General features: G+C 39.0%; 1 protein-coding gene across 1 annotated transcript; it reads right to left on the bottom strand.

Moving 5' to 3' along the window:
* Window positions 1-2,300: 2,300 nt before the first annotated feature.
* ABHD13 (abhydrolase domain containing 13) lies at window positions 2,301-10,095 on the bottom strand. The gene is made up of 2 exons (XM_009876215.1): window positions 10,063-10,095; window positions 2,301-3,719 (listed from the first exon to the last, which is right to left on the bottom strand). The coding sequence occupies exon 2, from the start codon at window positions 3,682-3,684 to the stop codon at window positions 2,671-2,673; it is 1,014 nt and encodes a 337-aa protein (XP_009874517.1). The 5' UTR covers window positions 3,685-3,719; window positions 10,063-10,095; the 3' UTR covers window positions 2,301-2,670.
* Window positions 10,096-11,604: the final 1,509 nt, after the last annotated feature.

The raw sequence follows: 11,604 nt of genomic DNA, 5'->3' as shown, positions 1-11,604 counted from the left end.
CACAACTTTGACTTACCAACCACGTATCCCAGTGAGAATACTTCATTTGTATCTAAGTCTCACATGATACCCAGGGGTATTTTGGGTCAATGCTTTTGTTCAGCACTGATTGGTGGGAAGTCGAGTAAAGAGTCACATTACTTTAGAAATTGTCATTTTTCTGAAACAAACAATGGTATTTAATGGCAAGTTATGACAGTTTCCAAAACAACTATTTACTTTCTCTTATTCTGGTCTCCAAGTAATCCATTATCTTGGCTTTATCAACTTACTTCTACAAAAGCAGCATTTGCCCACCTGCTTTCCTTCTCTCCCTCCCCACCTTAATTCTAAAGCAATGTGAAACAGCTGAAATAATCATAGAATGGCCTAGGTTGGAAGGGACCTTAGAGATCATTTAATCCAACCTCCCTGTCATGGGCAGGGACACCACCTCTCGACTAGATCAGGCAACATACGGGGACTGAGTGGGAATCAAACCCGTAACCTCGATGTTGTCAATGTTGTCAGCACCGCACTCAACCCACTGAGCTAACCGGCCCCCTTATCTATGCAAGCAGCTCACGTGTTCATTTTAGAACACATCAGGGAAAGGGAATGCTGTGTCTATTAGCTCTCTCTGCTATATAAACACATGCACACATCCAGTCAAACTTCAGCCCGTCTCCCCCCCACCCAAAAAACCCTACTTCTGGAAGGATGAGGGGACAGTTTTGGTTTCACCAAAATTTAAAACTATGCTCTGTCTATAATGGTTTTAGGTCTACAGATTCTAAAAGGTCTATAACTTTTTCAAACAACTCTAGGAAAACAGTAATAACAGGATGACAAAAGATACTTACCAGAGAAAGCAGCACCTTCTGGTAACTACGTGTTTATTTTTTAAAAATAAATAAATAAATAAATCACATTTACTTAAAGATGTATCACCCTACCTAAAAACTGCTGACAACAATTTTGCATGTGTACATAAGATCCATAATTTCATGTAATAAATTTTAGGAGGCATAACCATTAAGGCACCAGTTCAGGAAAGCCGTTTTATTCAACCAGAGAGCTTAAGCACAAGCTTAAAATATCACTGTCCATCAGGAGAAAATTTTAAAGCATGTGCTGAGATGTTTTTCTGACTCAGCACACCATGGCAGAAAAATGTTTAAAAATTCCAATCCGAAGGGCAGTTGTACAGATTGCGTGGAAGATTTTCCAGTTTGTTCTTCCCGTTAAAAAAAGACTCTGAAGAGGCAAATTATCAGCTTCAGCAAATGAGAAATTAAAGCTGCAGAAAGGATTTGAACAGCCTCACATTCCAATATGACTCAGCTAACAGCATACAACTTCGAGATGATTACCTAGGGTAAGGACTCCTAAAAAAAACAAATAAATTAAATAACCCCAACACTCAGTCCAAATCAAACTCTCTCAGTGTAACTACTGCTGGCTTCAACACTCCCGGCAGAGCTAAAGGAAACTCGCTTCTGCTGATGCTTAGGCTACTTTCACATGGTGCAACAGAACTGTAAAAAAGACTTCTTGCAAGGAAATACATAAAAGTGTTATAACTAAATGTCATCTCTTTCAGACTAACCAAGCTTAGGTCTACTAACTTCAATGCACTCCTCATTTTTATTTCTATCAATCTTACTGTAAGTATCTAACCCTAATCGTGCAATCACCAGTAATTATTTGGATTTCTTTTGTAGGTGTAAATAAAGGGCAAAGACATTTAATTATAGAAGCCATTAAAAAAAAAAATCAAAATCAAACTAATACATACTTTTACCTTGTGTGACACTCCCTTCTATCACACCATCTATTCTGCCTTGGGAAATCCCACCTCAAATGCATAACCAGAATAATACCAAGGAACAGTTTGCCTGTATGTTAGCGACGAGAGCTTGGGGCAGAAAGGAGCTGAGATCACACTGCTCTTTTTTTTGAAGGTTACTTACTTCTTTTGTCTATGAAGCAGCTGCCTGGGCAAAATCCTGAAGCCATGATGTTTAGGCAGATACAACTTTCTGGGCACTGTTATAATACAAATAGTAAAATGAAAGCAGGGAAATGGTCTTTTCCTCTTCGGTTGCAGTTTGAAATACCTATGTATGCATAACCATAAAAAACAGTAATAACCCAGGACAGTATACCTGCAAGTATACCCTACCATTAACAATATGTTATTTAGCACATTAAAGACTTCCCCCCTTGCATAATATAAAATCTCAAGGAATAAAACACTAATCTCATGCATGGCACACTTTAAATAAACTCTAAGAGAAGTAACAAATCATTGTGCTAACCATGACTGTCCAAAAAGCTCACACATACAGCTGTGAATACTGAAGAGCTTCCCATTGTTCTAAACTAATACATTCTGTACTACTTTTGTATCAAGTTCCTTTAATAGCATCCGTTATACATATCAAACAAATGGAATATATGGACAGAGATACCAAAAAAGTATGAGAAAGACATAAAATGGTTCATTTACAATGCTGCAAATGTAAAAGTGATCTGGAACATCTTAATAAAGCATCAGACCTTTCCAAGTTTAATTTCAGTCTTTAGGCAAGTACAGACACGACGTACATTTAAAAAATGGACATTCTTTTACCACTTTTCACAAATCAAGGTACAGTGCAGAACTCCCACCCCGAAAAAGAATATCAATTATATTATTGTTACGTTAGATGATGTTTTCGCCATTTCTTCAGGGGAGTGACTCTTTATTACTTCTTTGATGAACTGTTCAAGTGCAGTGAAATAACCCTGGCACTGCCAAGTGTCATTATGAGTTCCATCGGGAAATATCGCCAATCTCTTAGTCCGAGCTGGGGATAATTCATAAAGTTGCTTCATCATAACTGGTGGAATTAACTGGTCAGACAACCCAGAGATGAAGAGAGAAGGCATTCTGCACTGAGAGATTTTTCTGTAGGACAGAAATTTGTTTTTGTAGCACCATAAAGGAAGATATCTCATTGGAAAGAAAGAAAACAAAGTGCTGGCCATGTATGGGATGCTAAGAAAGGTGTTCTCCACCACAATGGCAGAAATCCTATGGGAATTTTCAGAAGCTAAGTGAATAGCTACTGCTCCCCCCAAGGAACGGCCAAAAAGAAAAATTTTCGTTTTATCAAGATCGGATCGAGTCATCACATAGTCTAATACAGCCTCAGAATCTAAGTACAAACCTTCTTCGCTTGCTTCTCCTTCACTTTTTCCATACCCTCTATAATCGACAAGAATTAAGTTCACTTTCAGGTTTACGAGCATTAACAAAGCATTTGGCAACCTGTGGCCAATGTTTCCTGCGTTCCCATGAAAGTAAATGATGGTCGGAGAATACGCTGCATTGTCCCCCGTGTATCTCAGCAGGATAAGATTGAGAAGAACTCCATCTTTGGTTTTGATGAAGATATTTTCATGTGGTATACCAGTAGGCATAGGAACATAAAGGCGTGATGAGGAGGGCTGTTCAGGAAAGTAAAGCAGCACATCCTGGAATTTGTATAATATACCCGCTATCGATACAAATATTAATATAAGTAGTATAATGCCTCCGTACAAGTGAAAAGTTACTATCAAGGGTAGAAGACAAATGCGGCAGAGACTCCAAGACCAGGAAGCCAAAGCAAGCAGCCATCTTTTAACAAAGGTCCAAAGCATCCATGACTTTTCCATTGTAGAAGTCAGTGATCTTTTACTCCAAGTAAATTCTGTAAAAGAAACCCAAACGTATATGTATAAATATAGGGGAAAGAATATGGAAGTGATTTAAGCATTCATACCTGCAGAAGATTAATGGCAAGCCAATACATCAAAGCAAAACCAAACTTGGTGGCAAACTCCCTTTTATTTTTTTGAGTTGCAATCATTCAACTCGGTAAAACAAGCAGAAAAGCAGTAATAAGCGAAATGCTTCTGAAATCCTCAGAATCCCATTCACGTTTTTTCAGCAGGCAAGGTCCATCAGTAGTGCTAGAAAACCAGCTGACTACGACCATGACTTACACTTTCCCTCAGTCTTCCCTACCGAACAACCGAACAACCGCACAGACTGTATCACCAGTTTGTCAGAGCTTCTCATGGAAGTTATTCTAGAACCCAGAGAACACAAACAAAACCAGCCTTTATTTCTAAGTTAATACTGATTAAGGCCAAGAGGAGCATTCAGTCAGTGTATGCAATCCACTTTGCAACCAGCAGAAGCTTCCAAAGCATACCAGATCTGCTGGGGTTTGGAGGCTGTTTTTCAGAACTTTGACCAACTGCATTTACAGAGCAACATGTAAACTAGCCAGAAGAGACTCATCTGGAGTAAGATACCACGCTCTAGTTACATTAATGACAGCTGCTTCGCTATATTTGGATTGGTTCTGATTTATAGTGATAGGTTTCTGCCACCTGATAGTAACCCATATTAAATCTTTAGCTGAATGAAAGAGGGTATCATTATATAAGATCACTGAAACCAATCAAATAACTACATTATTCTCTGATCAATAAAAAGCTGATGAGAAGTCTGAACGTGAACATGGACTCATTACAAAAACACAAACAGCATAAAATGAGGAGAGTGATATTAATGACAATGGATTAAATATACTCTTCAACCCTAAGAAATAGTTATGTCTCACAGCACACACAGAATTGGTCAGGAGAAGTCCTTTTGCAAGCCTGATCACTACAGAATTGTTTCAGCTGAAAAATACCTTTAGGATCATCCAGTCTAATCATTAACCTAACATTGCCAAGTCCACCATTAAACCATGTTCCTGAGTACCACATCTATATATCTTTCAAATATCTCTAGGGATGGTGACTCCACTACCTCCCTGGGCAGCCCATTCCACTGCCTGAGAACCCTTTTCGTCAGCAAATTTTTCCTAATGTCCAATCAAAACCTCTCCTGGCACAACTTCAGGCCATTTCCCCTCAGCTTATCACTTGTTACTTGGGAGAAGAGACCTACCCCCACCTCGCTAAAACCTCCTTTCAGGTAGTTGTGGAAAGAGATGACTCCCCTGAGCTTCCTTTTTTTTCAGACTAAACAACCCCAGTTCCCTCATCTGCTCCTCATAAGGCTTGTTCCGCGCTTTCACCAGTTTTGCTGCCCTTCTTTGGACACAGGACTCTCTCATATTACTTGCTACTTCGTTCAAATGTCCTATGGAAATAGGCAAAAACTACAAAATCTAAACGAAAACTAAAATAACCATTCAGTTATAACTGAGTTCAATAACCATACTGCCTGGAAACGACACCACAAGCTCACTTATTTAAGAACGCTCTCAAGTTACATAGTAGATAGCAATTAGTTTAAATAGACTCAAAGTTACAGCCTCCTAAAATGATACTGTGCATTCATAATCTGAATTACCTCCAAAGGAGTCTGACACGCAGAGATGCATCCAAGCGTTCAATTAAGACACAGGATCCACACCAAAATAGACTGTAGAGCCCTAATACTACTGGAGAGGGCTGCAACTGCACCAGCCACTTTGGTAGGATCAAATAATAAAAGGTGACCTTTGCAGTCACAGCCTTTGGCCTCCACAAACACAATAAGCATCCGACATGACCAGGGAATGCTGTCCTCTCTAATTTTTTATGTGGCAATTAGATATAAATTAGAGACAAATAAATGCTAGATCTTAAGATTCACATATTTACCAAAGGCAATGTGAAATTAAGCTTTTAAATAGCATATTTACTCCAAATATGTAAAAGTAGTGAAATATAGTCTAGAGAGCAATTATCCCAGCTTTGTTCTCTTATATTATTTATGAGCTCATGCTCAATATCCATATCCAAGTATGCATAAATATTGTCTACATAAAAATTTAATTCCTGTGATCCATTTCTCTAGTAAAGAAGTCACAGTAATTAGGAGACACATAGACACTTAAATTTGTAAAAGAACTTCCTAGTGAAGCTGACAAACATTTTCTGCATTACATTTCAAGACTATAACACTGATAACAACACAGTAAAAACACTCTCCATATCTATGCTATTCAAAATTTTGCTCTCTTACAAAATGAGACTCCAAAAATGTTCTCTCAATAAGACATCCACAAGATGAAGAGACTTAACATTAAAAACAACTAATAAAACCCAAAGTAATATACAAAAAAATCTTACTTAATGTGGTTAAGTTTTGCAGACGTCTATCCCATATACACTTAGGATTGCTACCTGAAGACTGATACAGCTGATTTTATAAACCATGTTAGTTTCCTTTGTGCACATCTATTTTCATTTCAGGAGGATGACACTATCAAAATATGATACTACTGAGATGCTGCTGTAGGATTACTTCTTATATATAAGGTGTATATATAAAACCTTTGCTACTGGAGTTGCAAAACCAATGCACCCTAGAACTCGAAGTCAACATACAGCAGTTTGCAGGAAGTGTGAACTACAGGGCCACAAATGTCACATAGACAGCTACCTACTTAAGTAAAGCTGACTATGCTGTACTAATGAGTAACTACATGACTAATTATTTCCTTCTCAACTCTGTGGAACTGTGCTAGTTCCGTAAATTTCCAGGCTTGAATCAGACCATGTCTCTTACTTCATATCCAAGATTTGTTAGAGAATTAAGACATGAGTTTCTCATAGGTTCTTCCCTGCCTCCTTCCAATATCAACTGAAAGATTACTAGAAAGGAAAATTACAGCGTCTCAAACAAGCACAAATGCCAGAAGAGACTCTAAACCAAGCCAATACAAGTTCATTCTCAATAAAGCCACAAACCATGTTTCCTATGGAGCTCAAGGTAGCAGGCCTTCCAAGCATTATCTTGTTTGATCCGAATAACAGAATATGATACAAGAATCAAATTTCCACTTAGAGGACATAAATACAAAGGGTAAGCTAATATAGTAATTTCAGTAAGTGATAAGGCATTCCTCACCACTTTTTGAAATGTATGAGATGTCTGACTGCTCAACATACTGCAAGATTGCACACATACACACACAAGCCTCTTCTTGGCGTTCCCCTTCTGTTACTGTTGCACTGGACAGGAAGTTATAAAACTTTCAGACACTTTGCAATACATCTCACCATGCAAAAACTCTATGTTGAATTACAAAGTGCAGATTTTGCGATTCTCCTGTATCTTAATTTTTTTGACTAGTACAATGCCAGAATAATCACAGAAAGGCAGGGGGTGGGATAGGGAAGAAAACGGAGAGCAATTATTTAGACTTTGATGTCTGAGCTGGTCGATCTGAGAAACAGAGCAGATCCACCATCTGCACAAGCCTGTTTCTCTGTCTAGACAATACTACTACTAGTTTAGACTAGACTATGAGAATCACAGACTTACTTCATAACTCCCTGATGTCACAATTAAGGCAAGAAGCATGCACCTTTTCATATCTTCTACAAGAGAACTTTTTAATCAATTCCTGCCATCAGGAAACACGACTAGCTAATTTCTTTCCAATGGCTAGCTGTACTATCTCAGTTACATTGCCTTCTACTGTTAGAAGTATCACAGCTCTACAGAGAGATGGCCTGAAGCATCACCCACATATTACAGATGGAGACACTGGAACCAAGGGAAGTCAGCAAGCTGATCAGGGGCAGGCTAGTGGAGGTTCTGTTTCAGCCAGGGAAAGAAGGTTTCTCTACATTTTTTTTTTTTTTTTCAAATTTCCTAGATAAAACATTAATCCCTTTGGAAATTGTTCTTGTTACACTAAAAAACCCCCCAAACAAAACAACAAAATTTGCGTTTTTTAAGGCACATTATACTGTAGCATTATATTTCAAGTAATTATAGCTTCATCAATGACAAGGCTTTTCTATAATAAGAAGTCACGTCCCATTTACAGCATACACACTAACAGTATTTTATAACCACTGATTATTTAACTAAGAGGCTATGAAAACAAATACAATGTAGACTTTTTTTTTAAATTTGTCATGAAAGTTGATGTCTGTGACAAATATACAGTCACCAAGAGCAGAACCATATAGTTTTATCTGGCTAAATATTTTCCTAGGCAACACTTACATTAATACATAAGCTGTTCTTGTTCTCTGCTACTTTGACTACTAGCAAATACTTCCTAATCACAGAATGTCAGGGGTTGGAAGCGACCTCGGAAGATCATCTAGTCCAACCACGCCCTCAGAGCAGGATTCCCTAGGGCAGGTCACACAGGAACGCGTCCAGGCGGGTTTTGAAAGTCTCCAGAGAAGGAGACTCCACAACCTCTCCGGGCAGCCTGTGCCAGTGCTCTGTCACCCTCATAGTGAAGAAGTTTCTGCTCATGTTCAGGTGGAACTTCCTATACTCTAGCTTATACCCATTATTCCTTGTCCTATTACCGGGCACTACTGAAAAAAGACTGGCCCCTTCCTCTTGACACCCACCTCTCAGATACAGAATCATAGAAACATCAAGGTTGGAAAGGACCTTAAGATCATCAAAAGTCCAATTTACAGCCCTACACCACCCTAACACTAAACTATTTCCTGAAGTGCCACATCCAGCCATTTTTTAAACACGTCCAGGGATGGTGATGGCACTACTTCCCCTCGGCAACCCGTTCCAATGCTTCAGCACCCTTTCGGTGAAGAAGTTTTTCCTAATATCCAATCTAAACTTCCCCTGGCAGGGGAAGTTAATAAGGTCCCCTCTTTTAATAAGGAAGTTAATAAGGTCCCCTCAGCCATCTCCTTTCAAGGCTAAACAGCCTCAGTTCTCTCAGTCTCTCTTCATAGGAGACATGATCAAGCACCTTAATCATCCTCGTAGCTCTCCACTGGACTCTCTCCAGTAGGTCCCTGTCTCTCTTGAACTGGGGAGCCCAAAACTGGACACAGTATTCCAGGTGTGGTCTCACCAGGGCAGAGTTGAAGGGGAAAAGAACTTCCCTAGTGGCCCTCTTGGCTGCAAGCACACATTGCTGTCCCATGGACAACTTACTGTCCACTAGACTCCAAGGTCCTTCTCCACAGGGCTGCTTTCCAGCAGGACGTCCTCTAAACTGTACTGGTGTCTGGTGTTATTCCTCCCCAGATGCAGGACTCTACGCTTGTCCTTATTGAAATTCACGAGGTTCCCTTTCACCCAGCTCTTTGGAGACTTAGTAATTTAAATTCTCTACTTGTAGTTCAATGTTTATTAACCTCCAAGTATGTAACTTATCTTCAATTTCTCCAGACTATATGAACACAGTTCCTTTGCATTCTACTGACAGATGACGTTTTCTTAGTCACAATCAGAGGTCTTTCCTCTAACATCCATCTGCTTCACAGTTCCTCCTGTCCCTATGATAATGCTGCATTAGAAAGGCTAGCCTTTGTGAACGTTGGTCCTTCCTACAGGTGTTTTTTTTAACGATGCTTGTAAACTTAAGAGAAAAGTAGAAGACAATATTTAAATTCAAAGTTCTACTGTGACCAGCAGTGCAGTAAATTCCATGTTAAAACCTAATGGAAGTAAAGAGCTGGCCAGACTTGTGCTGTGCTTTTGGCTTAAAGGCCATTAAAGACCAGTTCAGTTTACACAGCCACAGACCTCTATTGCCTCTCAAAACCAAAAGCAAACTTGGAAGTGATGAGTTCCAGTTTTATATTACAGGAATATACACATATGTAGATACATGCACAGACACCTGTATCTGTACATCTCCACTGCTGAATCCACAGTCCATGAATTATTGCAGATCTCCATGTCCTATCAGATGAGCTACAAGTCCTATAATTCAGTAACTACTGAAAATATAAATCACTCATAACAAGAAAAATTCTGAAGACAAAACTAAAATCTTTATGATCAACACATTTTAATAATATCCTGCTGTGCCCTACTGTTACTCTTAAATGGTTAATGTCATTATGAACTGAAGATTACAGAAACCCAAGTGCGTACTTCAAGTACTTGGGAACAAATTTTCGTTCATTTTGAACAGCAGTTGAAACTACTCTTGTATTTGCCACAAATTCTGTTTTATTTTTTTTGCATTTGTCCAGATATTTCACATTAAAAAGTGCTATTTTCATACACTAATCACATTATAAAACATTTACCTTTGGATGTGATGATTTCCCAGGCTTCATCTCTGCCTGAAAGACAATTCCATTTATGAGCTTTGAGTAAAATTGCTTTTGAATTACACACATAATTACTGCTTGACTTCAGTTACTTGAAAGAAAATTAAGAAGTTAATTAAGAAGCTAATACCCCTTGAAATTACATCTACTTTACTAATGAAAGCATGCATATCATGTTCACGCTCCTCCCTATCAAGCTCAGTTCTTGTTCTAAAGATCTGATTAACATTAACAACAACATCTTATAGTGAAGTTCAAGGATCATGTAGAAGTATCCTGGACTATACATAAAACACGCAGTACGAAACACACATATGGTGTAACAGAAAGGCCTGATAAATTTATACTGTCTCTTTAAAACTAATGTTTTCTGTATGGGCAATCTTAAAGTTAGTACTAAGGAGAGCATGCAAGCGTTTAACAGCTGCTTTCTCACTAAAGACCTTTAAAAAAAAAGTTAGTTTTAACACTCACTGCAATCCCACAGATTTCATGGTTTCACAATGAACAAACAAAATCAGGTATTTCATAATAACACAGATATATCTGAAGATACCTGTTTCTTTCTACTATACTTCCTTACTCTACACTCCACCTCCTCCAGACACAAAAAAGATTTATACAAGCTTCACATTTACTCTTTCAGAAGCCTTCTGTAAACAGAAAGATTAAGTTACTAACTGTAAAACAGTTAGTTTCAGACAGGGAACTAATCTGTTAAAAAACCTACAAGTTTAGTAAGGACAGAAAAAAAATATACTTTCTTAGTACTAAACTCTTAGAAACTCACATTAAGAATAAGTATTTAAAACAGCAGAGTAGCCACTCCTAACCAAGGGAAAAGCAGAGCAAGAACAATTACGTGTCAGACGCTTAAGGGGTCTGGCTTTCAAAAATCAGTGAGCCTCATGTCCTACTTATTTGGAACATCAAACTTCCACAGCTCTGCATTAAGTGGTACCTATTCATAACTGAAAGTGTTTTTCCCTTCACTGCTACTGTACTTCCCCTCCCAGCTGACAAGTCTTAATGAACCTTACGAGCACGCCTTGAGTTACCACAGTACTGTGTGAAAGAAGCAAAATAACACCAAATCAAGGACAGTCATCATACCAGAGCCTTAGCTTTTTAGTGACCATGGGCCCCTAAAACATATTACTCTCCAAGCTTGTTAGACTATTTCCAGTTTTACTTAAAAGAATCATCCTGCTCAGCCTTTTCAATACGTTCGCTCGGCACATTTAAGCAACGAGAAAGTTCATCACCATCCACTCCATCTTCTACCAGCACCCCCCATGTGTGGAAATTGCTCCATAGGGCAGTGGAGACAAACAAGACACTAGAGGCAAGATCTGGCTGCGAAGACGCAAAAAGCTCTCCCAGGCCTTCGCAGGGAACGACCTGAAGGAACTTTTACCGGCGCCGTCAGCAAGGGACGTCCCGAAAGGCCGCAAAGGGGCCACGCAGGTCCCCGGGCCAGCTCCCCCGCCCGCTCGTGGCTCCTGCCCAGGCAGGAGC

This window comes from Apaloderma vittatum, unplaced genomic scaffold, assembly GCF_000703405.1.
Source record: "Apaloderma vittatum isolate BGI_N311 unplaced genomic scaffold, ASM70340v1 scaffold149, whole genome shotgun sequence".
In the NCBI taxonomy this organism is placed as follows: Eukaryota; Metazoa; Chordata; class Aves; order Trogoniformes; family Trogonidae; genus Apaloderma; species Apaloderma vittatum.
This window is presented reverse-complemented; position numbering and strand designations above follow the sequence as displayed.

Excerpts from the sequence above, each read along its gene's own strand:
- ABHD13 (XM_009876215.1), bottom strand. The coding sequence starts at position 3,684 with ATGGAAAAGTCATGGATGCTTTGGACCTTTGTTAAAAGATGGCTGCTT.